Here is a 23,833-nt window from a genome sequence, read left to right as displayed (position 1 = left end):
AGGTTCTCATTTCGCTTTCATTCTCATTTTCTCCTTCTCCTGTAACCTATTTTAATCTTCCTACTATCTGTGTTTCCTATCCTGGACATATCTGAAAAGGGCGTCCGTCCGCTTTACTGTTATTTCGATGTATAAAGAGTTACCCCTTCCTTTTTCTTCTGGCTGCTTGACTAGGATATCTCTGTCCGCTGTTTTCTGGCCAAACGGGGACATGTACTATTACGCTATTCAGGCTATTCCGGTTGTCATTCCGGAACATGTTTGTATGGATATGAACTTCGAGAAAAGATGTCCATTGATGTATGATATATTATTCTATTGTATAACGTACGCATATTCTCAATTTCTATCCCAAAACATCTAATCTATACATATCATCCAACTTTTAGCGGTGTGTGCGTACCTTTTGTAGCCCTTCTATCACCTAGTCAATAATCTATAAAGCCGTTGTCCTTTTATTTATCACATTTTTCGCTGTCACCATTATATCGAAACCCGCCCTAACTACCTACAACCGGGCAGCATCCTTCCCTCTCGTCGTCCTCTCCATAACCCATAAAGACTCCGCCTCCACCTTGACCTTCCCATCCTCTCCAACAACCTGACCCTCCAAAAACCACTTCCTACCCTCCACCCCCTTGAACCATGCCTTAACAATGATTACCCCAGGAGTCTCCACAGGCGCTCGGAAAGAAACCTGCAGTTTTGCAGTGTATAGACGCGGCCTGTCCTCCCCACCACTGACAGGCATATCCTGCCTAAAGGCCTCGACGCAGTTACTGAGAGTTTCGTCAAGTAACGTAGCTAAGACACCGCCATGAACGGTGTCGCGGAACCCGCTTAGCGACGGCCCTAGCTCTAGGAGGAGAAGGAAGTCTGGATCTGCAGCTGGCAATGAATTTTGTTTAGTGGTCGGCGGTGCTGTGGGTAGCTTTTCGTCCCGCTGCTTCCCAGGCGCCCCAGGAGTAGCCAGCAGCGCTGCAGCCACTGGGTTCAATTCCGGTCTGCGCATGACAGCAACCAGTCGCGGGACTGTCTCGGGCGTGTTGATGACATTGCTGAAGAATCTATCTGTCGTGTCCTCCTCCCCTTTGTCGAAACGGGGGTGGAAGGGGATGACGCGATACGTGGACGGGTTGTTCAGAAACGGTTTGGCGCAGGGGATGCCTGAGAAGAAATTGATATCATCTTCTGAAACGGGGACGTTGTTGAGGAACTCGGCATATGTTGTGTAAGTGTGCGTTTCCTTTGGCATGGCTAGTGTTGGGGGGCCTGCGGGGTCGGCGCAGAGATGTTTATTGGTTTAATTTATCGTGGGCGGCACACAGTAGGATGTTTTAAGGCATCTGGCGTTGGTTCTACGGTAGGAGTATGTGGGTTTGATATTGACTCTGCAGGTGCTGATTGGAGCAATTCGTACGAGAATAGAATGGGATATTTGGAGAGGAAGATTTACTGGGCAGAGATTGCGCAAGGCCGCGAGGGGTTCAATCACCAGGATGCCAGGGTTGCGAGGTAGGTGGCTGGTTAAATTAGACTGCTCACCGTCAAGATATCCAACAGGCCTTTAACTATCATCGAACAGCTCACATTAAATGCTCGGGAAGCCGATATCACGGCCAAAGTGGGAAATAATTGGGTTCGGCTCGGCTATCAGGTTGGAGTTGCCGAACCCGTGCCATCCTTCCAATACTCTCGTCTTTGTCGTGACAGGGGTAAGTAAATATGTCAAATCTATGTATCTCCAGCCATCATCCCAGGGATTTTATTTGAGTGAACTCGTATTCTTATTACAGGAATTACTTCGATATACTATGCATAGCTTCACCGCAGCTCGTTTATTCCACACATCCTGCTCCCCTGCGTCCAGGATAGCGAAAAGGAGTGCTGTGGAGAAACTAACCGGTGGAGGACCTTTTTACAGCGGCAATTTGGAAAGGGGGCGGTGGAGAGGAAGGAGGAGGGGTGATTCAGTATGTTTGAGCCTACACAGCGAACTAAGCATGCATGAAAGGTGGGGGACATCAGAGTGATTCGATCAATAGCGGGGATTCTCTTTTGAATTACACTCTCAGTTCGTGTGATACCTTCAAAATCTGGCGGCGCTCTGCAGCTAAAAAAATGTAGCTATTGAACTATAAAGTGCGGGGGTAACTATGTATACAAAGAACTTAGAAAATAAATCACGCCTTCTTGGCCTAAACGCAGTCAATTTGGCGATGATAATAACAATGGTGGACATGGAAAAGTGGAGATCACCTGCAGGTGCATATCCGGTAAGTTATAGATTGGTATTTTTTAATAAAGAGAATGAAAGCTCCGAGAGGCGGCGACTTCACTTCCCCAGATGTACACCAGATGTACAGAGTATAACTCCGTAGAGTGCAGATTAGACAGGCCAAAGTGCCGCACGCTAATCTGCAGAGTACAGTCAAAAAGCCTTCCAGAATGATTCCTGGCGCTAATAAATATACGGTCGTAGGCATGGCTTGCGTCTCTTAGGTTAGCCCTGGTTTTGACTGGCATGAAAATTAATGATTTCCCTTTCCCTTGCTTTCTCCCCGCCAGGCATGGATAGGTTCCTAGCCTACATACTAGAGGGTTTTGGCTTATCAACAGCCTCTTCTTGCTTTGAACGATGATCCGACCGCGGGGAATGTTGACTCTTAGTTACTAGTACTTGGATGAAATAAGCTGGGCCGGCGATCGATCTCTCCTATAGCACCGATCTTCTCCGGTACATCGAATTAGTCAAGAGAGTCACTCGGAAGTAGCCTGATGATGAAGAATATATTTCATGAGTGTTTGCTCTTGACCGCCAGCCAGGGTTCTGCATGATCCTGTTTCCTTCTAGGAATCTTTTGAAGTAATGCAATTTATCCACTTCTTGCACCTAGTAGCGGGGCATGCCACGGCAGCTTTGGAACTGCTCTTCAGCAATGATGACTGGATATGCTGGTCAAGCTATCCAAAGGCACCACCAGTTCAGTAGGGCTAGATACTGTCACTGTACGGAGTAGGCCAGAATGTGCAACCTGACCCACACCCCTTTCCATGGCCCTAGACAAGCGCCGCATATCAGAACCCTTTCCTACAATGAACCCGGCAAGAGTAGCCATGAATTCATTTCAGAACAGGTCATCCTCATCTGAAGGCAGTTCACCAATACCCTCATATATCATTTATCGCGGAAGCTCAACTACCTGCTTGATGGAGATCTCGTAGTGGGCAAAAACCAGAAAAGATTAATAAGAAATATTCTTGCCAATGAAGACTTAGATAGAGAAATCGACATGTGAGGGGCTTTTGGATTGTGGGGAGCAAAGGGAAAGTTGGTGCCAATGAGATGATTGATGGTGTGCATGCATTATTATTACTCTTGATGTCTGCCCTGAAACACTGAAAGCTGCAGTCCAAAAAAAAAAAAAAAAAAAAAAAAAAAAAAAAAAAAATATATATATATATATATATATATATATATATATATAAATAAATAAATAAAATAAATAAATAAATAAAGGCAAATCCACCCTTTTTTCAGCCCCAGCAGGATGCGGCCAGCCGACGAGGAGGTTCTGTGATATTCAAGGAAAACGAGCAACTTTTGGGGTGAGTGAGCGCTGAAGGACGGATGGATGCACCCGCTGACTGCACGGGATAAGTAAGGTGGATGTTTCAGCAGGGCATGACATAACTATTGATGGTGAGAACGGGAACGTAACAAAAACATGGGATGGTTGGTGGAAATTTTTACTTGCGGATGGCGGAGTATGTAGACAACTTTTGTGATTTGAAGTTTTGGGTTTTTCTTGTAACATTCCCCGTGAGCCTTCCGTTTTCTTGTCCTTGTATATACCATTTTCTACTCTTCTCGTTATGGTTTGGCGTATGGAGCCTACGACCCCCCTTCTTCACAAGATATTGACAATTTGTTTTCCATACCCCTATTTGGCTCTGAGGCCTAAGCTGATGTATTTATGTTTGTTGGTAAACATGTTCAACCTGATAATTAAATACCCACCTTTTATGACAATCATTCAAGCTAATATGGTTGGTTAGATGTCTATGTTTATATCTTAAGCTTTGCCTTTGAAATATCTGACAAGGTTCTCAAGCGGAGACAATATCCTAGTAGTTGGTTTCAAGTTCGCCCGATATTGATGATGTGTCTGAGGCCCAATCTCGTATTCCGCAACCGTGGGAAATCGAACATGCGAATGGCGGTGCATTATTGTTTTGCGTGTGCTTTGTACACACAGATGAGTGGCCGTGACCAACGTGACCAAAACGTGGATAAATTGCAAGTTGGGGATCTCCATTGCTAAGCCTACATATTAAATTCGCGGTGGCTTTCATACCTCCTCAATGTTTGCGTCGCCATTGCTCGCGGGGTAGGCCCTTGCGGTTTCCCTCGTGGGTCTAGAGAGGTTGGCAGAAGGGGTTGGCAAAAGGGTTGGATGCTGCTCCGAGATTTAACTTAAATAGACCTGAATATCCCTATACTGACAAGGTATGGGCGTAATGGGAGCCGGGCTGGTGTGGGCGATACCTGTGGCTCTGGCGTTTAATCCAATGATTCGCGTATCGGCTGCGTAATTATAGGTGTTGTGGAACCCGGCAACACTGCCACTGGCAATTGTTTACCCAGCGCAGGGACGGAATGGCATCTCTTTATAAACCAAACATGTTCTTCTCACACGTAAAAGCTTGCATGCTCCGCCGGCTCACATAGCCTCCATAGTCCCGCATCCCTGGCCGCACTCTTGACGGCCTCCAGCTCGTTATCATTGATCGCACGATTGATTTCCGCATACCGAATCTCTTGAGAGCCAGATTTACCTCGTCGCTTCTTGCCAACATGCGCATCGGGGTGATATTGTTCCATAATGTGAATGTATAAATCCTTCGATACATTCTCAGCCAGCCAGCGCACAATCTCCACTCCTTCGTCCTCCATCCCTGGCATTACCAGATGTCGAAGTAGCACTCCCCGTTTGGCAATTCCGTCAGAGGTAAAGCTTAAATCTCCGACTTGCGCATGCATAGCTTTGATGCTCTCCATCGCCGTTTCCGTATAGTTGTCTGCTTTCAATAACCGCTTGGATGAGCTGGGTTTCCAGACTTTGAAATCTGGAAGGTATATGTCGATAAGACCGTCGAGTAGCTCTATGGATTCTAGCGAGTCAAAGGATGACGTATTGTATATGATAGGTATTTTGAGACCCATGTCCGCAGCGGTTAAAATAGCCAGAGCCACCTGCGGAACTACATGTTCCGGAGTGATGAAATTGATATTGTGGACCTGTCCTACATTCTGTAATTTTAACATCCATTCCGCGAGCTCCTCTGGTGTCAGATCAAATCCATTACGTTGATGAGAAATATCCTGAGATATATAAAATCGTTAACCAGCGTTCGATAACACCCGGAGAGCAGGCTCGAATCCTACAAAGGGAGGAAAAGAAATAAGAAAGGAACGAACGTGATTTTGACAAAATGTGCATCTCATGTTACACATTGAGAAGAAAACAGACCCGCTCCCTCTTGACCCCTGAATGCATGGCTCTTCCCCGAAATGCGGCGCAATCAAATTCACCTTCACTGTCTCTCCGGGTATTAGACAATAACCCGTCTTTTCATACCGGTTTACTCCGCACAGTCTGGGGCACAAATTACAGTTCCGCAAATGGGCGTATGCCTTGGAACGCTTCTTCGCGGCATCCACGGATGATATGAGTTGATGGCGCGGGATATATTCATCGAGGAGATACGGGGGTGCGAGATGTACTGAGCGGGTTTGACCTGAACGGCTGAAGGTCGGGAATGGTCGCGCTAGGGTTTTAAGAGGTAGAGGTAGACGCATATTAGGCGGAGTGTAGCGCTCCGTGCGATGTATCTGTATCAATGCTATCTGGTGATAACTATATCAGGGGAAGGAATTTTGATGCGAAGGTTGGCGCTTTGGTTGAGCCTCGGGATTAACTAGTTACGTCATAACTGAAAAAGACACACTAGTCCACATCCGGCTAATATATATCCAGCCCGGGCTCACCTCTTGTGGAAGAAGCGTAACTTTTTAAGGGGAATGAAACAATGCATTGTTGGCAATGTCTTAATGAGTCCTGACGCAGTGGAACTATTGAGATACTTGTTTGAAGAATTCTTCTTTGGAACCTCAAGGTAAGTGTGAATCTTATTCTGGTAATTCAATACAAAACACCTTGCTGAGAGACCATGCTAGAGATTCGATTACTTCTATCTACGAACATAAACACTTGGCTATGAGCTTATCTTTCGCATAAATAGTTTTAAAAGCATTGCATTTCCCAATCATGAAGCCAATTGTTGCGGTACCCGCGACCCTGGCTCTGGTGTATCGGGCCTGGTCCCGGAAGTCTTTAACAGCTATTGGTATAGTTGCTGCTGCGCTCACGGCTGTGGTGCACGCTTTACATCCAAGCTCCGCGCCGTTTGCTTTCCTCGTTGTTTTCTTTTTGAGTGGAACCTACGTTACGAAGGTGACGTTGCTCATTTCACGTACTGGTTTTCTTAGCTCATTAGGCGGGGATTACTTTTGCTAACTAGGGGGCCATATCCAGATAAAACATGATGTTAAGTCTCGATTGACCGTTTCTTCAACTGGTTCAGTGGGAGGTGAGGGACCTAGAACTCATGTCCAGGTGCTGGCAAATTCTGCAGTCGCGTCCTTTTTAATTCTTTTGGATCTGCGTCGCTTGCGGACGGAGAACCAGCCAGAGTCTGACTGTTTTCCGTACGGGGGAGATCTACTCATGGTTGGGATAGTCGCGTTAAGCCTAGCCCGTCAAATTAACAATATTTTGCAAACTTGCATTGTTTATATTTACTAAATACAAAATAATATAGCCACTACGCCGTTGTAGCTGCAGATACATTTTCAAGCGAACTCGGGATACTCTCGAAAAGCAAACCCAGGTTGATAACATCAATAACTTTCCGTAAAGTCCCGCCAGGCACCAATGGCGGTGTCACGTTGACAGGACTCCTGGCAGGTGCCCTTGGAGCTTTCATCATTGCAGGGACATCGTTGATACTTCCATTCTGTCCCATCGATCCCGCGGATGGCATAGCAAAGTCCGGTTTCGACGGCGGAAAAGCATGGGGCTGGCGAGAGAAAACCTTCTGGATTATCGCCGTCACGATATGGGGCACGCTAGGAAGCGTGGTGGATAGCATTCTAGGTGGCCTCCTCCAAGCTAGCGTTGTTGATAAACGTACTGGCAAGATTGTAGAAGGAGCTGGCGGGCGGAAAGTAAGTTCTTTGCAAACCCTTCCCTTCAAAACTTTTCGCCCTGCCATACATACTTAACTAAACCTCATCTCTAGGTACTTGTACACCCCGGTGAATCAATAATCACCGGCCTGGAAGAACCATCTAACAGAGAGGGAAGCAGGATCCGTGTTGCGGAGGATATTGCAAATATCCTGACTTCTGAGCCGACTCTGAGGAAGCGGCGCTCTTACAGTTTGGGAGGTCCTCCTGATTTGGAGCATGAAAGCCGCCAGATCGAGAGTGGGTATGATTTGTTGGACAATAATCAAATCAACGTTTTGATGGCGGGAATAATGAGCGGTTCAGCCATGCTTGTTGCATCGTATGTCATGTAAATGGCCGCTGGATTCACGTTTTTATTTTGCGGACACAACTCAGTTCAAAATATACATTTCATGTCGCGGTTCTATGTAATGACGATGGTTTAGTCGGCCTTCGCTGCGCGTGGCCTTACTTTAGCGTTACGTGGTGTCGTTCATATCTTTTAGTTATTACCATTTACCATTTGTCATTTCCTATTTACTCCTTTCACATTCTCATTTCCTACAATACAAGATACCTGTTCTGAACCAAAGGATAGAATTTTCCATCTTTTGCTGAATGTTATGTGATTAAAAATAGTAACATTGTTGTGTAGCGTTCGTAGTTCTTTTTAAAAGAAGAGACTAAGCAAGAACAATTGTACATTTAACAATATTCACCCTAAATTTATTATATACATTAATGTTGTATTGTCCAGGCAATGTAGTAGATTATGACTCTGCCAGCGGAAGGAAAAAAGAAAAACATATATTGATAATGACAGACAAATAGCATGCTGCTCTTGCATCTTGACAAATTTGTGGAGCTCAAAAATTGAATAATTTTAGATGTCTCGAACTAGGCGTGCACCTGCCCATACATAGATGTACTTGCGTTGATACCAGTTAATACTGTGCAACACAACATGTCAGCGAAATTCCGAAGATTTGCATGGCGAGATAATGAATAGAAACGCCTTACAATGTTGTTCGACCCGCGATCCGAGGATGGGTGGCCCAGGAACCCCCCAAAACAATGTTATGTTTTCCATCGAAAAAGTCGGCTGTTGAGTGTCAGCGACTGCAGCAAAATAAAGCATTGAGTAGCCTAGAAGGAAGTCTAATTACCTGAATAGCCTGGGTAAAGGTCCATAGCTTTGAACCCTTCATGCGCATGTAGAGGAGTGCTTGTCCATTCCCAGACGCCCCCCAGTTCACCCTGCCCGGAAAGTCTGTCTCCGTTTTGGGTGACTGGGGTAGGGTGCCAGTGTTTGAGCCCAACGTTACAATTTTCGTCGAGGTCGATATACACTGGCATGGGGTCTGCTGAAGGGCATTGAACAGGCTGGTGATCCGGTGAGCGAGGGTTTCCGTGAGTATCTTTAGCGGGTTCAACTGATCTGTCAAAGGTTTTCACGGTCCCGTTAGGCACGTTGCTATTTTAAACCAAAGTCAGCTATGTATTCTATCCACATCAATATGGTACATATTAGCTACTTACCTATGCCCGTTTGTCAAAGAAGTTGCTCCATTTCTTTGCTTAGATTTAAGAAACGCGGAGTACTGGTAAATGCTTCGAACTTCTTCAAAGGTGGGAATCCTGCAGTTGACAGATTCCGCGTACCCTTGAAGCTCATTATAAGAAGCCATCAACGGCCAATTAAGCGCCCACTTCAATGGTACAGGTCCGAAGACAGTGCGAACAGCAAATTTCTCCAGAAACTTCTTGGTCGCGCTGGTGCTTGATTGTCTTACCCCATTGGTGGAATAGCCATTGCAACTGTCATAGCCATTCCGTTTAACATCACCAGTCTTTGGGGTTAGGTCAATCCATGTCGCTGGTATGGTTGTGATGTGATGCTCTTCCAAGTATGTTGCATATTCTCCATTTGTAATAGGCCTGGCTTGCGCAGCAAAGGCTGAAACGTTCACGTTTCTCTTGGGCTTTTCATTATCCCAGCTGAAGGAGTGCTCTGGGATAACATGCTCGTTCGGATCATCTAAGCCAATAGATATCTGCTGCTCAGGAATTGTAAACCATGAGTTCTCCCTTGATTCTAACGCGGATTGGCGAGCAAGAGACTCAAAATTCGGTCGGAGAACTCCAGGGGGTGGTAGAGCCTTGTCACTCTGCAAAAGCATGTATAGGAATGTTTCAAGATGCATCGCTTCATGCTCGAAGCCAATCCATAACGCCTCGGCCAAACGGCGGTCCTTCGTTCTCTTCTCTAATAGAGCGAGTGTTCGGCTGCGAACTGCATCTCTGTAAGCCAAAATCTCTCCAAGGGATGGCCATTCGCTTGGGATGTCGGAATGATCATGGCAAAGTTCGGGATTATCAACATCTGGATCAATACCCCGCTCAAACATCGATTGGAAGTGCTTGGGTTCCGTCGGAGTGCCATCCGTGGCTCGTGTCAGGTGAATGTCTATTTTGGTCTCAGTAATACATCTCTGAAATGACTTGGAAGGTCTACAAATTTACCAAGAAAAGCTGGAATATGCCCAAGGTAAAAAATCAACGCGTTTCTTAACCTAATCGGCTTTGATAATAGGTCATCCTGCGGAATCATGGATAAAGTAACCATATCCCAGGTCTTCCAGAGGTTCTCGAAATCTGCGACATTGGGTATTACATTCTCTGCGTACTGCGCTGCTCGAGTTGGCATTTCCAGGGCGCAAGACGACAGAAGATGAACATCTATTAAAAAAGTTAACCGCAGGCTAAATGGGTTTCAGCAAACAAAACGCGCTCACTAGAATGCCCTAGAGCCGGAAATGCATGTGTTTCAAGGGTTTGGAAGCAGCCAATACAATGAAAGTGAAAGGCAGAAACGTACAATATTCACCGGTGTTATTTCCAAACTGTGCTATTGGTGTTAGTCCCGCATGTTGAAATAGGTCTTTGCAGTCCTTTGGCCCATATTTGAAGGCCTGCTCGAAAAATATCTTTTCACCCTTTTCAAGGACCACTCCATCGAAGGTAACATCCTTGTTAGGGACATAATATGCCATATGGGCCCCAGACACCACATCGTAGTGACCAGCCACGCCCCAATCTTCCTTTTTGAAGGCTTCAAACCCGAGAATAGAATTAGCGTGGGAAAGCCCTGTCATATAAAAGTCCCTGGTAACGCCCTGACTGTCGTTGTAAGCCTTATAGACCCTTTCAGGATCCTGACAGGAATCTATTCCAATCAGCATGGAGTCGGATGGCCCGAGCATCTTGGAAAATCGGTTCAAAAACTGCGCCGCTTCTGGACGAGTGAAATTGCCAATGGAAGATCCCATGGACAAAATACAAGTCGGATTTCGTCTATTCTCCGGCCTAGTCAACCAGATGAGAGCATCATCGTAGGTGCCGTGGAGCCCGCGGCATCGAACATATTTATAACCTCCCTGAGGGATTTCAGCGAAGGTCCGGTGAAGCTCCTCTCGGGATAGATCCAGAGCGAAATATTCAACTGCTTTTTGCTTTCGTTCAAACTCATCCAACAATATCTTGATCTTCCGAAGATTCCTAGAAGTATAGTTAAGTAGATGTCACGGGGAGAGGCGAGTTTTGGGCCCGTTCATGTCCTCGCTTGGAAAGGTGGGTGGGAAGGAGCATACCCGCTACCCAGTTCCAACAGCTGTGCATTTTCCGGGAGTTGGTTGACAATCTTGGCTGCATGTGTGGTCAGGGCCTCGATCTCGGCGTTGGTCAAATAATACTCATCCACATAAGTGATATCTTCAAACTGACGAAGGCCTTCGGTACTGTAGAGGAGGAGGGTTGGTAAGGACTTTGCGCCTCCATGCGAGGGCTTGAGCCCTGCGTAGATATCGTTGACCAGTGAGTCCTTGAGGTCATTTACATGGATGTCCATGATAGGTACGTTGCTCAATTTGGAAGGCGCCATTTTCGCTGAAGATTGGAAAAATATATGCTGTAGAATAGTTAACTGCAAATGAAATAGGGAAAATGTGAAGATGATAAAAAAATCCTGTTGTTCTGCGATCAGGGACGGAGAAAGATGATGAAATGTATGACAGAAGCTAGTGGAATGGATGAACCTTGGTAGGCGGGTCACACACACCCACATATATATATATATATACGGACTTTAAACCAGGCTCAAAATTCCGCACTGCTTCCCCAGGGAGCTAAATCCAATGTGAGTTTAAACGCTTTTGTCAAGGCGGAGATTTCCTCTTACATGTGCCGTCAGCCGGGGTGTGGACGATTGGAATCAGTCTGAGGGTCTGAGGGGGCTTGGGTCTAGAAATGAAATTAGTACCTGAATATCGGCTGAATAGAACGGTCCGTCGTCCTTAATGGTCACTTTACGGGGTCGAGTAGCAGCTTGCCGATGCTCAGATATCGTCCGCGATGGAGAGGGATGAGGAATAATTTAGCTCTGGTGGTTAGAGTTTCGTAGAGCAAAAAGCTTTCGAGGTAGGTTTATATCAGCCTGCTAGCTATCCATGTTTCCCAAGAAGCATAGTGATGCTCTGACCTGCTCAATCGCGGATACGCTGCCTTAGTCTCCAAACTTTCACCACACCGATGACGTAGAGTGAGTTGCTAGAACCTGACCATCGCTCGCCTGGAAACGAACAGCAAATTGGCAGAAGGCTAGGGTTAATTAAACGGGGCAATTGGGAGAACGTAAGCATCCTCATCCGGTTCCTAGCGAAATGTTGCATTGTGGTCAAGTCCATTGTGGTTTCTCCGCTTTTCCCGTGCTTTTTGATATCCCGCTGCCAGGTCCAAGGATGCGGGAAGCATGCGGGAGTAAGACCCATTGGATGATGACGTTGGAACCTGGAAAGTATAAGGTTGATAGAGTTGACGCTAATGTAGGAGTTGTTTGCATCGTTTGCTCTGTTTGGCTCGTTTAGCCTGTTTGGGCCAATTTGCGCTGCTTGCAAACATCTGTGGCTTCAAACCAACCATCCTTCATATCATATCTCCATAAGAGCATCCCCGTCCTCGTGTTCGAGCTGTTGATTACAACAAATGCTCGCACACTGCTCTTTCTGAGTCATACCCCTCGCCATTATCTCCGCTGTTCCGATTTTAGCTGTTCCGCCAACTTCCGCACCATCAGATCAGTGGTAGGATTCGGATGCGGAGTCGGAGTCACGGCAACAATTTCGATATGAAATGACAACTGGTGGATCTGGGAGATAGAGCTGTTATACTGATATTGCGTCTGTTTTCGCGAGCGCAGCGGGCAACCAAGCAAGTTGTCTTTGTCAATGAAGATCCTCTCCCGGACAGGCCATCCCCCGGCATACTGGGCATTACAAACAACCCTCAGCTTGGGTGATTCACTTGCCCCGTGGAGACACTTCACCATTCGGTCACGTATGTTGGAACCGATTTCCCCTTGATCAGAAAAATATATTGCTTTGCATCCCAGAAAACGGTAAAAAGGCTCTGGAATGAAAACCTTGAAAGGTCGGCCAGAAATAATTTTTGGTGATAGCTTGGTTCCTTGTGAGCTCTCCAGCGTTGATCTTAAAGCCACATATAGGCGAACGCCGGAGGGAGACGCGGGCCAAGCTCAAATACGCAACATCTATCATTCGATGAACGTCTTTAAATTCCTCGCTCGAGTTTGGCCTGTATCCTACTCAATCGGCGATATTAAAGGACCATGTAGCTAAGCAAGTGCTGTCTTTGCCTATCAACACCCTCCAGTTATAACGGCAAAGAAGTCATCGTACTGCTACTGTTCTCATTTGACTTTGTCAGCCATGAGTTTAACTTGTTCGCGATGGGCTGAAGACAAAAGATTCTGTGGACTTCATCTTCAAACTGCCGCAGGTTTCAATTCTTGGAGCCCTTAAATCCTTCTCTTCTCACCCTTTCACCTTACATAGTACAAATACCTCATGGCTTCTCCTATTCTCCTCGATATACATTGGATAGGCATGTTGCCTTTTTGAAAGCAATGGATGTTACCATTTACACTACATTGATCCGTGATTATGGTCACTTGACTACCTATGCTTTTTGTACATGCACGTCCAGATAGAATTCAATGACAATCGCTTAGTCCATGAGCAGTATATTGTCGCCCTTAAAACGCGCTTAATCTTACGCTACAGTGGACTTGATTTTCCAGTAGGAGGAAGATAAGGGAAGCTCTCCGAGCATTTGTGAAAAATCAAGACAATGCCAAATTAATATGTCAGTGTTTGTTGAATGTTCTATTCGGGAAAGGAATTTTGTTTTGTCTTTCTACTTTTTTCCGCATTGGGCGGTGCCCTTTGACAGAGCTCAAAGAGGCGTTCAAACAGCTCTTATGTTATGTCATCATAAAACCCTAGGTGATAAGATGATTACCATGTCTATCTGCGATGCCCTGATGTCTGTATAATGCTTCAATCTCGGGAATCCATGGAGAACAAAGTTATAAAGAACCATGTCATCTTCTTCGATAATGCCCTGGTTTTTCTGGAACTGAGCCATTCAACTTGCTGATGATGAGGTGAGCCTGCATTGTCTGCTCCCAAGTGGTGTTGATCCACCCAACTTTGATACCTCTGTCAGGTAAATGTCAAGACTATAGCTGCTGAGTCCCATTGAATACAACAAGCTGGATTTCCAGTGAGCAGTGGAATCTGAAGGGAGATGCCGAACCATGTGCGTAGTATTTAACGCGAATTATATCTTTAATAACGAGCAAGCTTTCCACCTTCCACATCTTCCAGGTTACACCGTCTTTGTTGTTGTTTTCCCCATCCTTCCCACCTCTAAACAGACACCTTTCGCAGAGGAAACTTTCTACAAATTGTCAAGCGTCCTGACCTCAAAGTGGTCTGCAATGATTCTACGGCAGAGATGGTTTTCGTCCCAATCTCTCAGGCTCTTGAGAAAGCTATTCAGAGCTATCCATTGTTTGATGAGCCTGCCCTGCCGGCCATGGTTTGTCTCACCTCGTACCAGCTGGTGACTGCTGGGGGAGTTGGATGCACTCAACTCTTCAAGAGCTGTCAAACAATTCTGTCCTCTGTCCTGGAGAGCGGCCGCAAGTTCTTCAAAGTTATCCTATTTCTATAGGCTAGTAACTAACACTTAAAGGGTTGGGAGCCCTTTGTTTGATGTGTTTGAGAGAGGCTTGGTTATGGATTCCTGGATGGGTCCCTGTCGCTATATCAAGTGGTATACACTATTTCGAAATTCTCCCAACCACTGAACTTATCTACTGCTGGATCTGTCACCATATCCTCTGATGGCGATGGCAAGTCGACCTATATTATGCGAAGTGAAAATCCGGCGATTGCGGCCATCTTCTACAATCAGATGAACACTATGGATTATGATTTCATTAAAGAGAAATATGTGAACCGGAAGTTGATATACAAAGATGGCCCCTTCAAGGTATGTTTTGAGTCTTTTGCTGTTTTTTTTCTGTTAATCAGACACTGACATTCACTCAGACCACAATTGTGACTACAAAGTCTGGCAGAGTTCGTGTTTTTAAGGCGTCTTGCAATCCCGCGGATGACCATCTCACCTTGACCTATACACTGCATGGATTTTGGGATCTCAGCATGTCCACTTACAACAAGGCCACAGCACAGAATGTTGCCAAGTGGCTTCTTTGCTACCCGGATCCTGCTCAAACTCTTCCCTTGAGAGGGCTGTGATGTTTCTGATGTTTTTCTTCCTTCAGAACCTAGAGAGGTAAATGATGATTTTCTAGCAGGCTCAGAGAATCCATACTAGAATTAATCTGTAATGGTGGTATCATATTGTGGGATTAAATTGGCACTGCAGAACGCTCGGAGTCAGTTCAATTTAAATCAAAGTTGCAGGGATTTTTTTAGCCGCACGCTCCCATGGTAGGATTTTGAGCTGTTTGTTTCTGTTGCTATCTTAGTAGTTGGCTTAGCTTGTTTCCCCATAACCAAGTCAACGGTACAGAAGCTTTGGATATTATTATCTTTGTATTTAGTGCTGAGCGTTTTCTGGCGACTATTGGCATTTAAGGGTTTGTCGACTCTGAGCGTCAGTTGATGATAAGCCAGAATGGAGACAGGAAATTACTCCAGTCCTCACCTGCCTTAGTTCTTCTCTCCCAGATGGGTTCAGTTGCCTTCCTAATTCGAGTTAGTGGTTACAGAGTGAGTGTCCTGTATATCACTCAGGTTATAACAGACTTGTACATGTACTGTAACTACATACATAAAGATACCTAGGTAGCAACCATGATGTCACATGATGGATACTCTCGCTTCCGAATGTCGAAAGCAGCTTCATATACAGAGTACATCAGGATAGTGTCACAGAATAAATCATGATAAATCAATACGGAAACTATTCCGATCTGCCGAAAGGGATTCCTCTGACAAATCTTGCGCGGTTTGCTTTGGTTAGGCTAAGTTTATATCGTCCCCGCGATCTTGGTCCACATTCCGGCTCCGCGAACTATCAATAATCGGCGAGCCACGAACCCCGCCCATGTATCAACAAGACTGAAGCCGCTCCCAAAACCTCCAAGTTCATTATACATTTGGTAGGGTCATATCAAAATAATATCTAGCTCGCTAGCCATAGTGAAAATGTCTGTAGAAACTTTGACGACGATTTCCCCGATCACCAACGATCCTATCCTCACCCGCCCAGGGGTATCTCAACAAGAGCTTACCTCATTGCCCCAAAAGGGGCAGGATGCCTTCCGTTCCTTTTCACGGTCAACTACCCTAGGTCAGCGCCAGGAAATCGTTGCCCGCGCTCTTGGACTTCTTTCCAAGAAGAAGGATATCCTAGCTCGCGAGGTGACGGAGCAAATGGGACGCCCGATCGCATACACAGGCGGCGAGATTGCAACAGCGATAAAACGAGGCGAGTACTTGAATCGTATTTCTTCCACTGTGTTAGGAGACGAAGGGACCATAGATACGGAGGCTGAGGCTGGGTTTAAAAGATATATTAAGAAAGAGCCGGTTGGGGTTGTGCTAATCATCTTTCCATGGAACGTATGTGACAATTCACCACCCCGCATTGTTAAGCCCCAATCCTTTTCTTATATTCCATCGGCTACATTTGTTGATCGAGTATATCAATGCTCTATCGCCTCCGTCGCCTTTTGCTCTTGCTAACTATCCTATTTATAGTACCCGTACCTGGTCCTCGTCAACAGCCTGGTTCCCGCCCTCCTTGCCGGAAACGCCGTTATTTTGAAACCCTCACCACAAACGCCAACAGTGGTGGAACAAATCGCTTCCATTTTCAATGAAGCTGGTTTACCACAAGATGTTCTACAATATTTCCACTGCGGTTCTCCTACCGACATTGAATCAATTGTTCGGTCACCTCTCATCAACCACGTCTGCTTCACGGGGTCTGTCGCCGGGGGTCTAGCTGTCCAGAAGGCGGCTGTAGACAGGATTGTGAACGTTGGCTTGGAGCTTGGTGGAAACGACCCAGCATATGTCCGCAGTGATGTTGATCTCGCATGGGCAGCGGAAGAGATTGTTGATGGTGCGATTTTCAACAGTGGCCAGAGCTGCTGTGCAATCGAAAGAGTATACGTTCACGAGACCATCCACGATGCGTTCGTCCAAGAGGCCAAGAAAGTCCTAAGCAAATACCGTGTGGGCGATCCGTTTGACGAGAAGACACAGATCGGTCCGGTAATCTCGAAACGAGCGAAGGAGGCCATTTTAGCCCAGATTGACGATGCCCTCAAAAAGGGGGCAGTGGATGAAACGCCTTCGAACTCGACGTTTGACAACCTTCCCAAGGCTGGAAACTTTGTCAAGCCCACCCTGTTAACCGGTGTGAACCACAACATGCAAGTGATGGCGGAAGAAACTTTTGGGCCAGTTATACCTGTCACAAAAGTCAGGGATGACGCTGAGGCGATCCGGTTAATGAATCAAAGCGATCTGGGCCTGACGGCGAGTGTTTGGACAAAAGACGTTGCTAAAGCCGAAGAATTGATCCAGCAGATCGAAGCAGGAACTGTCTTCGTCAACAGAGCAGATTACCCGAGTCCTGTAAGTGGATTGCAATTGCAGAGAGGAAAATTCATCCCCTTTCCTCCTCTCCAAATAATTCCACCCCAAGCCTCATCAACTTCAAGTATGATCCTCTGACATAACTTTATAGGACCTTGCATGGACGGGATGGAAAAACTCTGGGCGCGGTGTGACATTGAGCAGGTTCGGCTTTGATCAATTTGTCAAGTTGAAGAGTTTCCATCTCAAGGACTACCCAAAATAACTGCTTCCCTTTTATCATCCTAGCAATAGATTCATGTTTCACTAACCCAAAACATTTCTAATGGAATTAACCAACTATGGTGAATGTAATATGCGGCATAGGAACACTGGTGATAGGAAGCTATTTTTGGAATGTACATGTACATGTACATTACATGTGTATGTATGCTTTTAGCGCCAAGCAGGCTTTCCAAAGAATACCCCCTTTCAGTTACGGAGCACCTGTGCATTGTGCATGCATGCATGAATGCACCACTCTACGAGTTGCATAAAAACCCGTTCGCAGTGTTAATGATCGGTTTCGTGGCAAACGTGGGGTGAATCCATCTCCAAAAATCCACTCGCTCTGTGCGTGAAAACTTGGTGTGCAAACAGCTCTTATTCGGAGGCATGTTAACTGGTTTTGAAAGATGGTAGGTTTAAAATCGTAGATGAACATTCTCCTCCATATGACTCGTACTATTCTTTAATAAAGTCGGTTATCTGGCTCCTTCACTTTAGTCTCGATATCTCAACTGTTCCGTGAAAGAGGAATGAAGGTTGATCTATTGTCCTAAATTCTAGAAGTTGATATAGATTATATCCGCAAGTTCCTATATCATTTCGCCAACATCAGTGATTTTGTGTTGAGATATCATTCTGAGTCAAATAACGGAAGGGGGCAATGCCACATCTATCAACTTCCTAGAGCTAACATTTATGGCCTGTAAGCTGGTAACCACATCATGTTTCGAAGCTCGAAAGGTATCTAGTCACTCAACTGGCCGAGCCTGCCGGCCTCAGTTTAATAGTCTGGGTCGCAGCAGTCTATTTTTTGGCAATGACATCCCACAGGGCACGGGCATTTTTCATGGCCACGTTGATAGGGTACCTCCTGCATCGCTTTACTTCAATTGAAATTCAGGACTAAAGCTTTTGGCAGGATAGGCGAAGGGCTTTGGCGAGCTCTCGAAGGGTCGAATTCAGTTAAGCAGCATATTAGCTTATGGCAAGATTATCAAACCACCAGCCAACCTAGAAGGTCTGTCTGACGATAAATTTGAGAATAACGAGAACGCATGCCGAGGGGAGGGAGAAAGACGAATGGCAGACATAACCAGACAACAAAACTAGAGTTGTTATGTTAGGAGAATGACGCGAGTGCTTGGTGCAAGTATTCCCGGTGCGGTGAGAATACCCCCATGACAACAGTTGTCTGGAGTTGCTTGCGTTTAGTAGACCTGGGTGGCCTGGAATCTTGGCCAACTGGGGTATGCTTGAGACGGAAACCACTCGATATATAATCTGAGAACCAGGTACTCTGTAATCCGTACTCTGTATAACATATCTGCGCCAGAATCTGACATTTCCCCTTGATAACAGCGCTACAATCTCGGTCCCCGCCGCTTAGTTAGTGCCCTATTTGCTGACAGTCCACTAAACAGCGGCTAAGTACCAGGGACCGATTCCGTTAAAAACGCGAGGGCCTCTTGGTTGAGGTGAGTGATGCTCAACTTCGAAAGTCAACACGCCCAATATGGCTGTCAGCTTCTAATCTGTGTTCGACGCAGGTTTAGTTCCCTTGGCATTTTGTGTGTCCGATTACGCAGCGCAGTGTTATGTGCAGGAACACGCCAATCATTAAGTTATATGTCTCCGTGTAGTAGTTAGAGTACATAGGATCACAGAAATTCGGATGCGTCAATTCCACGGTTGCACTGAAAAGGAAAGCGGAAAGCCTGATGAACACGGCGAGTGAACAAAGGCTCGCTCTTCCTTCCCTGATGTCCGTCCGGAAGCACAGCCTTGGTAGGCTTGCGTCTCTTATCAATGCTGCATGCATCCCTTGTGTCAGCCATGCCATTGCCACTGCTAGCACACTCGCCCGGGAGCCTGTACCTGACTTCTGACCATCCATGTTCGATGTCAAACGATCTAAAAAAAGCTAACAGAGCTGGTTGGTTGAACAGCCCCAGTTGTTGGGGGACGGGCGAGTTCATGCGGGACGCAGTCAGCCAACCAGAACCCCGCCGCGAAGACAATCATAGAACACACAAACCTCCCTCGCCGTTCCTCTTGCACAGTAGTATGTTACGGCTGCACTGCGACGAGTAAAACCCCGCTCGCGCTGGCGCTTTGGGAAGAATCAGATTGGACCCTTCACTTGACCAAATCGTATACAATTTATTTGGCCTGTTCCCAGTCAGCATATGGGCTGGGCTTGGTCATACAGGGGTGGAGTTGCGGCGCGGGCAAACGAGTGAGCATAATAATCATTATTAGTTAATTCATCCTGGAGAGGGGGTAGCGCTTCGTGCCGCGCCTTGTCTGTGTTTCAGCATCCCCATTTTTATTTTTATTTTTCTCATGCAAATTCCGCTCTTCGGACCTTCTTCGTTTCCTTTGAATCTCTTTTGGTTTTCAGTTTTTCAGTTTTTGCGTGCAGTTTAGGCTTGCATTGATTGTAGTTTAACATTTGTTGGATGATACACTACAAGGCCTTGCCGAGATTAAATCACTCAGCTCTGTCTTTCTTGCCGCCTCCTTTAGATTTAATTCGAAAACACCGACTTTGAATTTGTCGACATTTTATTTATTTTCTTTGTGCCATTAAAGTTCTGTTGAATTGTGCAACTCCGAACCACATAGTCCGATTTCTGTCCCTGCGCCCTTCTTCCTTGGTCGTGAATTGTTACTTCGTTCCGTGATTTTACTGGGCGAGTTTGAGTAACTCGACAACGCGCTATAGCACACGCGCACACCTTCCAACTTCCCGCTCTTATATTATCAAAGTCGCCTCCTATCGAAAACACTAAAAAGCACCGTTGTAGAGTTAGGCTTTTGCCCTCCAATCTCCTAGCTTCTGTGCCATTTTGTCAAAGAGGCTAGAAGGATAGTTATGGACTGTTTTGGGGGTCTAGTACCATGGATCAAGTCCATCCATCGACGACGGCAAAGTACCTCAAAGCGGTTGGTGATTGTGAGTATTCACAGCGCGCAGTGGTCAGTTTAGTTTCATGCTTATATTCGTTGTCTCCGTCTCAGGGTCCTCCAACAGATTTTCGGCGGGTAGAATTCACGATGCCCCATTATGATAAGGAGTATGTCGTCCCGCTGAGTTGGCTATTTGCAAATAAGCCCATGGCACCCGATCCTTAAAATTGTTGCTAAGTATTCTGAACAGAGACGCTTTGTCGGACGAAACTCCCAGTGACTCCAGCGCCCTTTATCGTGTTTCGAAGCGAGAAAAGCTTTACCACGAAGCCAAGATGTTGAAGGAAAAGCTAACCGAAAATACGGATGTGGTCCGGTTGAGACTGCTGCGGCAGAGCATATAAACTATTGTTGCCGTTGACGAGAACCTACGAATATAGGATTTTTTATCCAGGTGAAGATTTGGGTCCATGGTTGGACCAACGACATTTGATACATATTTCCATGTATCATGACTTTTCGAGGACGAACTATGAAAATAAGTTACGAACAGGTCCTGGATACGACGTTTATGAAATATTTTCATTTTGAGCAGAGGAATATACCTTTTCTTTCTTGCGCGCCTCAGAATAAGAATGTCGGGACTTCATTGAGGCGGGATTTTTTGGATTTTCCATCTTTTTCATGGCGTTTATATGGCGAGGTTTCCGATAGTGATAGTTTGCGAACTTGGGATTTGTTATTGTTGCCTTCATTTTTCGTTATTTTCGTTGATTTTTCATCTTCCGAGTCATCGAATAAACTCATTATTTTACTTGTCCGCTTTGGCGGAACAAAAGCGGCTCGTCGGTGGCTCGTCGAGTCGCCAGGCTCATGTGATACGTTTATCCCTTCTTGTGGGTCAGATCGTGATACAGATTGTGTTCTCGTCTTTGTAGACAGTGAACCTGTCGCGTAGGTGTTACTCCTACTGGTCGCAGGCCTTGGGTTCGGTGTTGGTATCTGAACTGATTTCGAACGCCGAGGCTGGGCATCAAGATCATCGTCGTCGCCGGTAGTACTTTCATCATCAATGACATGTGGGCGAATCTCTGCTCCCGGTGTCGGTTGGGGGTGCCCATCCTGGCCCCTTTTACGACTTCCTCCAGCTAAGCCAACTGGCGCCTTCGAGAAACCCAATGCAGCCCGAGTTGTAGATCTGATCCTGTGCAAGCCGACCAAGGACTTGTGCTTCATCTGATATGTCATCAAATTCTGCAACGAGGTTCCTACCCAAGGATCATCATCTTTATCCTCTTCACTTTCGATGCCCTCATCCTCTACCTCAGAGTCGACAGGGGGCCGACCAGCAATTCTTTTGAGTTCACTCAGAGCAGCCTTGTGCCTGGAAGAGTTTTCTTCGGACTGCATGTTCTTGCGAGATTCGGCACTCAAAGTACTTTTCACACCCGTAGGTCGAACTAAAGCTTTTATTGCTTTGGCGTTCTTGATTTTTGTCTCGTTTTTCTTACGCACATATTCGGCATGGTGCAAATGACGAGTGAAGCTCTGTGCAGTCGCTAGAAATTCGTCCTCGACCATAATATACTGATCATCGTTATCTAAGCCTTCTTTCATAAACCTATATGCTGTTAGCTAGCTTGAAAGCGGCCCAGTGAGATGAGACAATACGAACTCTACAGGAGGTACTTCGCATGGCGGAGAGGTTGAAGGAGTTCGCACTATTAAATTAGTATGAAGATTCAAGAAACCAGCAAAGCGATTACATACCGATCTGAGGCGCGCCTCTTGTAGGGGTTTGCACATTACCCAATCCCGATGCTGTTGAAGACGTCGATCTGGATTGCCGTTTGGAGCTACTCGCAGTGGGAGTAGTGCTTTTCCTCGGTTTCTCGTCGACCTGCCATGGCAGTGTCCGAGGCATACTGCTCAGGAAGCAACCAGAGTTCTCTGAGTGAATTCAAGAGCAGTACGATTCTAGAGCGTGATGGTACCCAGGAGAACAAAGATCAACCCATGGGCGGATCCCCTTTGAATCAATCTATGTGTAGTTGCTTTTATTTTGTAAAGTAAGCGTCGTACCTAGCAAAATACCTCGATGGTAACAATGTAAACCGCACCCATCCCGTCTACGGTAATTCTGTACCATTTCATGAGGCTCCCGCAGCTGAGTTTGAAATGTAGATGGATGAGGCTCGGAACTGGAGGTTGGGGATAAGTTTACTCTAATCTCTAATAGACCTAGCGTAAAACCTTAATATCACAGGTTGCACCAATCTGGAATTTATGCTTCGTATTCTTGTACCCTGACCACTTACGTGCCTTAGCTTTTGAATTATTACTTGCTATTTTGAGTGAAAGAGCGCGAAGAAGCGGGAGAACATGACATGCATACTATCTAGTTTTGCCTACTAAGGCAACTTCAGTGCAGGGGAGAAGCGCAGGGAAAATACCAGTGGCCCACTATCTCTTCGTGCATGTAGAGTATCACATTTCCATGCTAATACGAAAAGGGATGGGTCGAGCAGAAGGAGGCAAGAAGTCCAGAGAAAACAAAAAATTTCGTAGTATCATTGGGCACGAGCTATTCAGCTTGTCGTGCTGTTCTAAATTGCAAAGTAACAGAAACTCCCAAGCCCGTAAAATCAGATTCAAATACAGAAATACCGGAGCCTGGTGCCATTCATCAGGTCTTCCGTGTGGAGAAATCCCAACCCCAATGTGCGCCTTTCCATGTTGCGAAGATTCAAAAACGGCCACCCAACTGCAGCACAAGCTTATACCTCACCCGGGCGCTTGCTATTACAACTCACAATTTTCACCTTATCCGCATGAACAGTGGTCTGATTATCGAGCTTGAAAGTGGCATCTTTAATGAGGAATGTCCAGACCTCGTCGCAGAACCGATAGGTATCCAGATGGCCCTTCAGACGAAATAACAAAAGATTAGCCCAAGTGCTAATTCTAGAATGAGAGACAGGTGGTCGGACCGGGAGAGGTATCCTTACCTTAAAAGAGAGTCTAGCTTTGACTTTATCTGCAAGGACCTCTGTTATGACGCGATCGAAATTTGACAGTATTTTCATCGCAAGTTGAGGCTCGATTCGGCCTTCGTTGATCAAGTCATCAAGCGTATCCGTGAGGGACAAGCCAATACTAAGAAAGCGAGGCGTGTTAGCCTATATTCATCCTGTGTAGTAAGCTATGGCATGCAGTACCTGCTGCCGCGATAAAGCTCATAATATGCCTGGGCACTCATTGTTGCGGCTTGGTTGGGTGTTTGTGATTGTCACCAGATGATTCAATGGGAATGGGAGATCAAATGGATCCAGATGCTCGTTCACGTGACTATCAGTTGATCACA

General features: G+C 46.0%; 10 protein-coding genes across 12 annotated transcripts; 4 read left to right on the top strand and 6 right to left on the bottom strand.

Annotated features, from left to right (window-relative positions):
- Positions 1-264: 264 nt before the first annotated feature.
- BDBG_06488 (uncharacterized protein) lies at positions 265-1,728 on the bottom strand. Its single transcript, XM_002623003.2, has one exon. It carries the CDS (start codon positions 1,253-1,255, stop codon positions 509-511), a length of 747 nt encoding a protein of 248 aa, XP_002623049.1. The 5' UTR covers positions 1,256-1,728; the 3' UTR covers positions 265-508.
- On the top strand, positions 1,430-1,822 carry BDBG_06487 (uncharacterized protein; the record flags this gene model as incomplete). The annotated part of the gene is made up of 3 exons (XM_031722629.1): positions 1,430-1,515; positions 1,564-1,715; positions 1,797-1,822. The coding sequence occupies 3 exons, from the start codon at positions 1,430-1,432 to the stop codon at positions 1,820-1,822; spliced, it is 264 nt and encodes an 87-aa protein (XP_031579456.1).
- A 1,675-nt stretch (positions 1,823-3,497) lies between these two features.
- Positions 3,498-5,951, bottom strand: BDBG_06486 (pyruvate formate lyase activating enzyme). Its single transcript, XM_002623001.2, has 2 exons — positions 5,483-5,951; positions 3,498-5,386 (listed from the first exon to the last, which is right to left on the bottom strand). The coding sequence occupies exons 1-2, from the start codon at positions 5,861-5,863 to the stop codon at positions 4,694-4,696; spliced, it is 1,074 nt and encodes a 357-aa protein (XP_002623047.1). The 5' UTR covers positions 5,864-5,951; the 3' UTR covers positions 3,498-4,693.
- Positions 5,952-6,069: 118 nt separating this feature from the next.
- On the top strand, positions 6,070-8,191 carry BDBG_06485 (DUF92 domain-containing protein). The gene is made up of 5 exons (XM_002623000.2): positions 6,070-6,180; positions 6,242-6,518; positions 6,600-6,808; positions 6,886-7,291; positions 7,366-8,191. The coding sequence occupies exons 2-5, from the start codon at positions 6,333-6,335 to the stop codon at positions 7,645-7,647; spliced, it is 1,083 nt and encodes a 360-aa protein (XP_002623046.1). The 5' UTR covers positions 6,070-6,180; positions 6,242-6,332; the 3' UTR covers positions 7,648-8,191.
- Positions 7,856-12,259, bottom strand: BDBG_06484. 2 transcript variants are annotated; one of them, XM_002622999.2, is made up of 9 exons: positions 11,832-12,259; positions 11,532-11,762; positions 10,945-11,478; positions 10,173-10,852; positions 9,818-10,033; positions 8,834-9,761; positions 8,461-8,768; positions 8,315-8,396; positions 7,856-8,244 (listed from the first exon to the last, which is right to left on the bottom strand). In XM_002622999.2, the coding sequence occupies exons 3-9, from the start codon at positions 11,415-11,417 to the stop codon at positions 8,178-8,180; spliced, it is 2,754 nt and encodes a 917-aa protein (XP_002623045.2). In that variant the 5' UTR covers positions 11,418-11,478; positions 11,532-11,762; positions 11,832-12,259; the 3' UTR covers positions 7,856-8,177. The 2 variants fall into 2 exon arrangements, with proteins under 2 accessions (XP_002623045.2, XP_031579455.1); XM_031722628.1 differs by having other exon boundaries at positions 7,909-8,244; positions 10,945-11,526; positions 11,613-11,762.
- A 19-nt stretch (positions 12,260-12,278) lies between these two features.
- Positions 12,279-12,677, bottom strand: BDBG_06483 (uncharacterized protein; the record flags this gene model as incomplete). Its single annotated transcript, XM_031722627.1, has 1 exon — positions 12,279-12,677. One exon carries the CDS (start codon positions 12,675-12,677, stop codon positions 12,375-12,377), a length of 303 nt encoding a protein of 100 aa, XP_031579454.1. The 3' UTR covers positions 12,279-12,374.
- Positions 12,678-14,348: 1,671 nt separating this feature from the next.
- BDBG_06482 (uncharacterized protein) lies at positions 14,349-15,730 on the top strand. Its single transcript, XM_002622997.2, has 3 exons — positions 14,349-14,707; positions 14,767-15,453; positions 15,707-15,730. Exons 1-2 carry the CDS (start codon positions 14,585-14,587, stop codon positions 14,974-14,976), a joined length of 333 nt encoding a protein of 110 aa, XP_002623043.1. The 5' UTR covers positions 14,349-14,584; the 3' UTR covers positions 14,977-15,453; positions 15,707-15,730.
- Positions 15,353-22,664, bottom strand: BDBG_06479. Of its 2 annotated transcripts, XM_031722626.1 has the most exons (5): positions 22,240-22,647; positions 22,145-22,190; positions 21,075-22,090; positions 19,435-20,999; positions 15,353-19,368 (listed from the first exon to the last, which is right to left on the bottom strand). In XM_031722626.1, exons 1-3 carry the CDS (start codon positions 22,391-22,393, stop codon positions 21,094-21,096), a joined length of 1,197 nt encoding a protein of 398 aa, XP_031579453.1. In that variant the 5' UTR covers positions 22,394-22,647; the 3' UTR covers positions 15,353-19,368; positions 19,435-20,999; positions 21,075-21,093. The 2 variants fall into 2 exon arrangements, with proteins under 2 accessions (XP_031579453.1, XP_031579452.1); XM_031722625.1 differs by having other exon boundaries at positions 15,407-20,999; positions 22,240-22,664.
- Positions 15,613-18,987, top strand: BDBG_06481 (NAD-dependent aldehyde dehydrogenase). Its single transcript, XM_002622996.2, has 3 exons — positions 15,613-16,308; positions 16,447-17,331; positions 17,444-18,987. Exons 1-3 carry the CDS (start codon positions 15,892-15,894, stop codon positions 17,555-17,557), a joined length of 1,416 nt encoding a protein of 471 aa, XP_002623042.1. The 5' UTR covers positions 15,613-15,891; the 3' UTR covers positions 17,558-18,987.
- A 70-nt stretch (positions 22,665-22,734) lies between the features above and the next one.
- On the bottom strand, positions 22,735-23,802 carry BDBG_06478 (transcription initiation factor TFIIA small subunit). Its single transcript, XM_002622993.2, has 3 exons — positions 23,688-23,802; positions 23,478-23,625; positions 22,735-23,393 (listed from the first exon to the last, which is right to left on the bottom strand). The coding sequence occupies exons 1-3, from the start codon at positions 23,726-23,728 to the stop codon at positions 23,247-23,249; spliced, it is 336 nt and encodes a 111-aa protein (XP_002623039.1). The 5' UTR covers positions 23,729-23,802; the 3' UTR covers positions 22,735-23,246.
- Positions 23,803-23,833: the final 31 nt, after the last annotated feature.

The sequence above is a fragment of the Blastomyces gilchristii genome (genome assembly GCF_000003855.2).
Source record: "Blastomyces gilchristii SLH14081 genomic scaffold supercont1.14, whole genome shotgun sequence".
Classification (NCBI taxonomy): Eukaryota; Fungi; Ascomycota; class Eurotiomycetes; order Onygenales; family Ajellomycetaceae; genus Blastomyces; species Blastomyces gilchristii.
This window is presented reverse-complemented; position numbering and strand designations above follow the sequence as displayed.

What these genes read in the sequence shown, in the direction of transcription:
- BDBG_06488 (XM_002623003.2), bottom strand. Translation starts at nt 1,255, where the DNA reads ATGCCAAAGGAAACGCACACTTACACAACATATGCCGAGTTCCTCAAC.
- BDBG_06486 (XM_002623001.2), bottom strand. Translation starts at nt 5,863, where the DNA reads ATGCGTCTACCTCTACCTCTTAAAACCCTAGCGCGACCATTCCCGACC. An exon ending in GCACATTTTGTCAAAATCAC is followed by an intron (nt 5,387 to 5,482) that starts GTTCGTTCCTTT and finishes TATATATCTCAG; the next exon opens with GATATTTCTCATCAACGTAA.
- BDBG_06485 (XM_002623000.2), top strand. Translation starts at nt 6,333, where the DNA reads ATGAAGCCAATTGTTGCGGTACCCGCGACCCTGGCTCTGGTGTATCGG. An exon ending in GTGGAACCTACGTTACGAAG is followed by an intron (nt 6,519 to 6,599) that starts GTGACGTTGCTC and finishes GGCCATATCCAG; the next exon opens with ATAAAACATGATGTTAAGTC. An exon ending in AAGGAGCTGGCGGGCGGAAA is followed by an intron (nt 7,292 to 7,365) that starts GTAAGTTCTTTG and finishes CCTCATCTCTAG; the next exon opens with GTACTTGTACACCCCGGTGA.
- BDBG_06484 (XM_002622999.2), bottom strand. Translation starts at nt 11,417, where the DNA reads ATGTGGGTGTGTGTGACCCGCCTACCAAGGTTCATCCATTCCACTAGC. An exon ending in CTGTTGGAACTGGGTAGCGG is followed by an intron (nt 10,853 to 10,944) that starts GTATGCTCCTTC and finishes CTATACTTCTAG; the next exon opens with GAATCTTCGGAAGATCAAGA. An exon ending in TCTTTGACAAACGGGCATAG is followed by an intron (nt 8,769 to 8,833) that starts GTAAGTAGCTAA and finishes GGTTTAAAATAG; the next exon opens with CAACGTGCCTAACGGGACCG.
- BDBG_06482 (XM_002622997.2), top strand. Translation starts at nt 14,585, where the DNA reads ATGCGAAGTGAAAATCCGGCGATTGCGGCCATCTTCTACAATCAGATG. An exon ending in ACAAAGATGGCCCCTTCAAG is followed by an intron (nt 14,708 to 14,766) that starts GTATGTTTTGAG and finishes ACATTCACTCAG; the next exon opens with ACCACAATTGTGACTACAAA.
- BDBG_06481 (XM_002622996.2), top strand. Translation starts at nt 15,892, where the DNA reads ATGTCTGTAGAAACTTTGACGACGATTTCCCCGATCACCAACGATCCT. An exon ending in TAATCATCTTTCCATGGAAC is followed by an intron (nt 16,309 to 16,446) that starts GTATGTGACAAT and finishes TCCTATTTATAG; the next exon opens with TACCCGTACCTGGTCCTCGT. An exon ending in GAGCAGATTACCCGAGTCCT is followed by an intron (nt 17,332 to 17,443) that starts GTAAGTGGATTG and finishes ATAACTTTATAG; the next exon opens with GACCTTGCATGGACGGGATG.
- BDBG_06479 (XM_031722625.1), bottom strand. Translation starts at nt 22,393, where the DNA reads ATGCCTCGGACACTGCCATGGCAGGTCGACGAGAAACCGAGGAAAAGC. An exon ending in AAGAGGCGCGCCTCAGATCG is followed by an intron (nt 22,191 to 22,239) that starts GTATGTAATCGC and finishes CTAATTTAATAG; the next exon opens with TGCGAACTCCTTCAACCTCT. An exon ending in TGCGAAGTACCTCCTGTAGA is followed by an intron (nt 22,091 to 22,144) that starts GTTCGTATTGTC and finishes AACAGCATATAG; the next exon opens with GTTTATGAAAGAAGGCTTAG.
- BDBG_06478 (XM_002622993.2), bottom strand. Translation starts at nt 23,728, where the DNA reads ATGAGTGCCCAGGCATATTATGAGCTTTATCGCGGCAGCAG. An exon ending in GAGCTTTATCGCGGCAGCAG is followed by an intron (nt 23,626 to 23,687) that starts GTACTGCATGCC and finishes TCGCTTTCTTAG; the next exon opens with TATTGGCTTGTCCCTCACGG. An exon ending in AAGCTAGACTCTCTTTTAAG is followed by an intron (nt 23,394 to 23,477) that starts GTAAGGATACCT and finishes TTTCGTCTGAAG; the next exon opens with GGCCATCTGGATACCTATCG.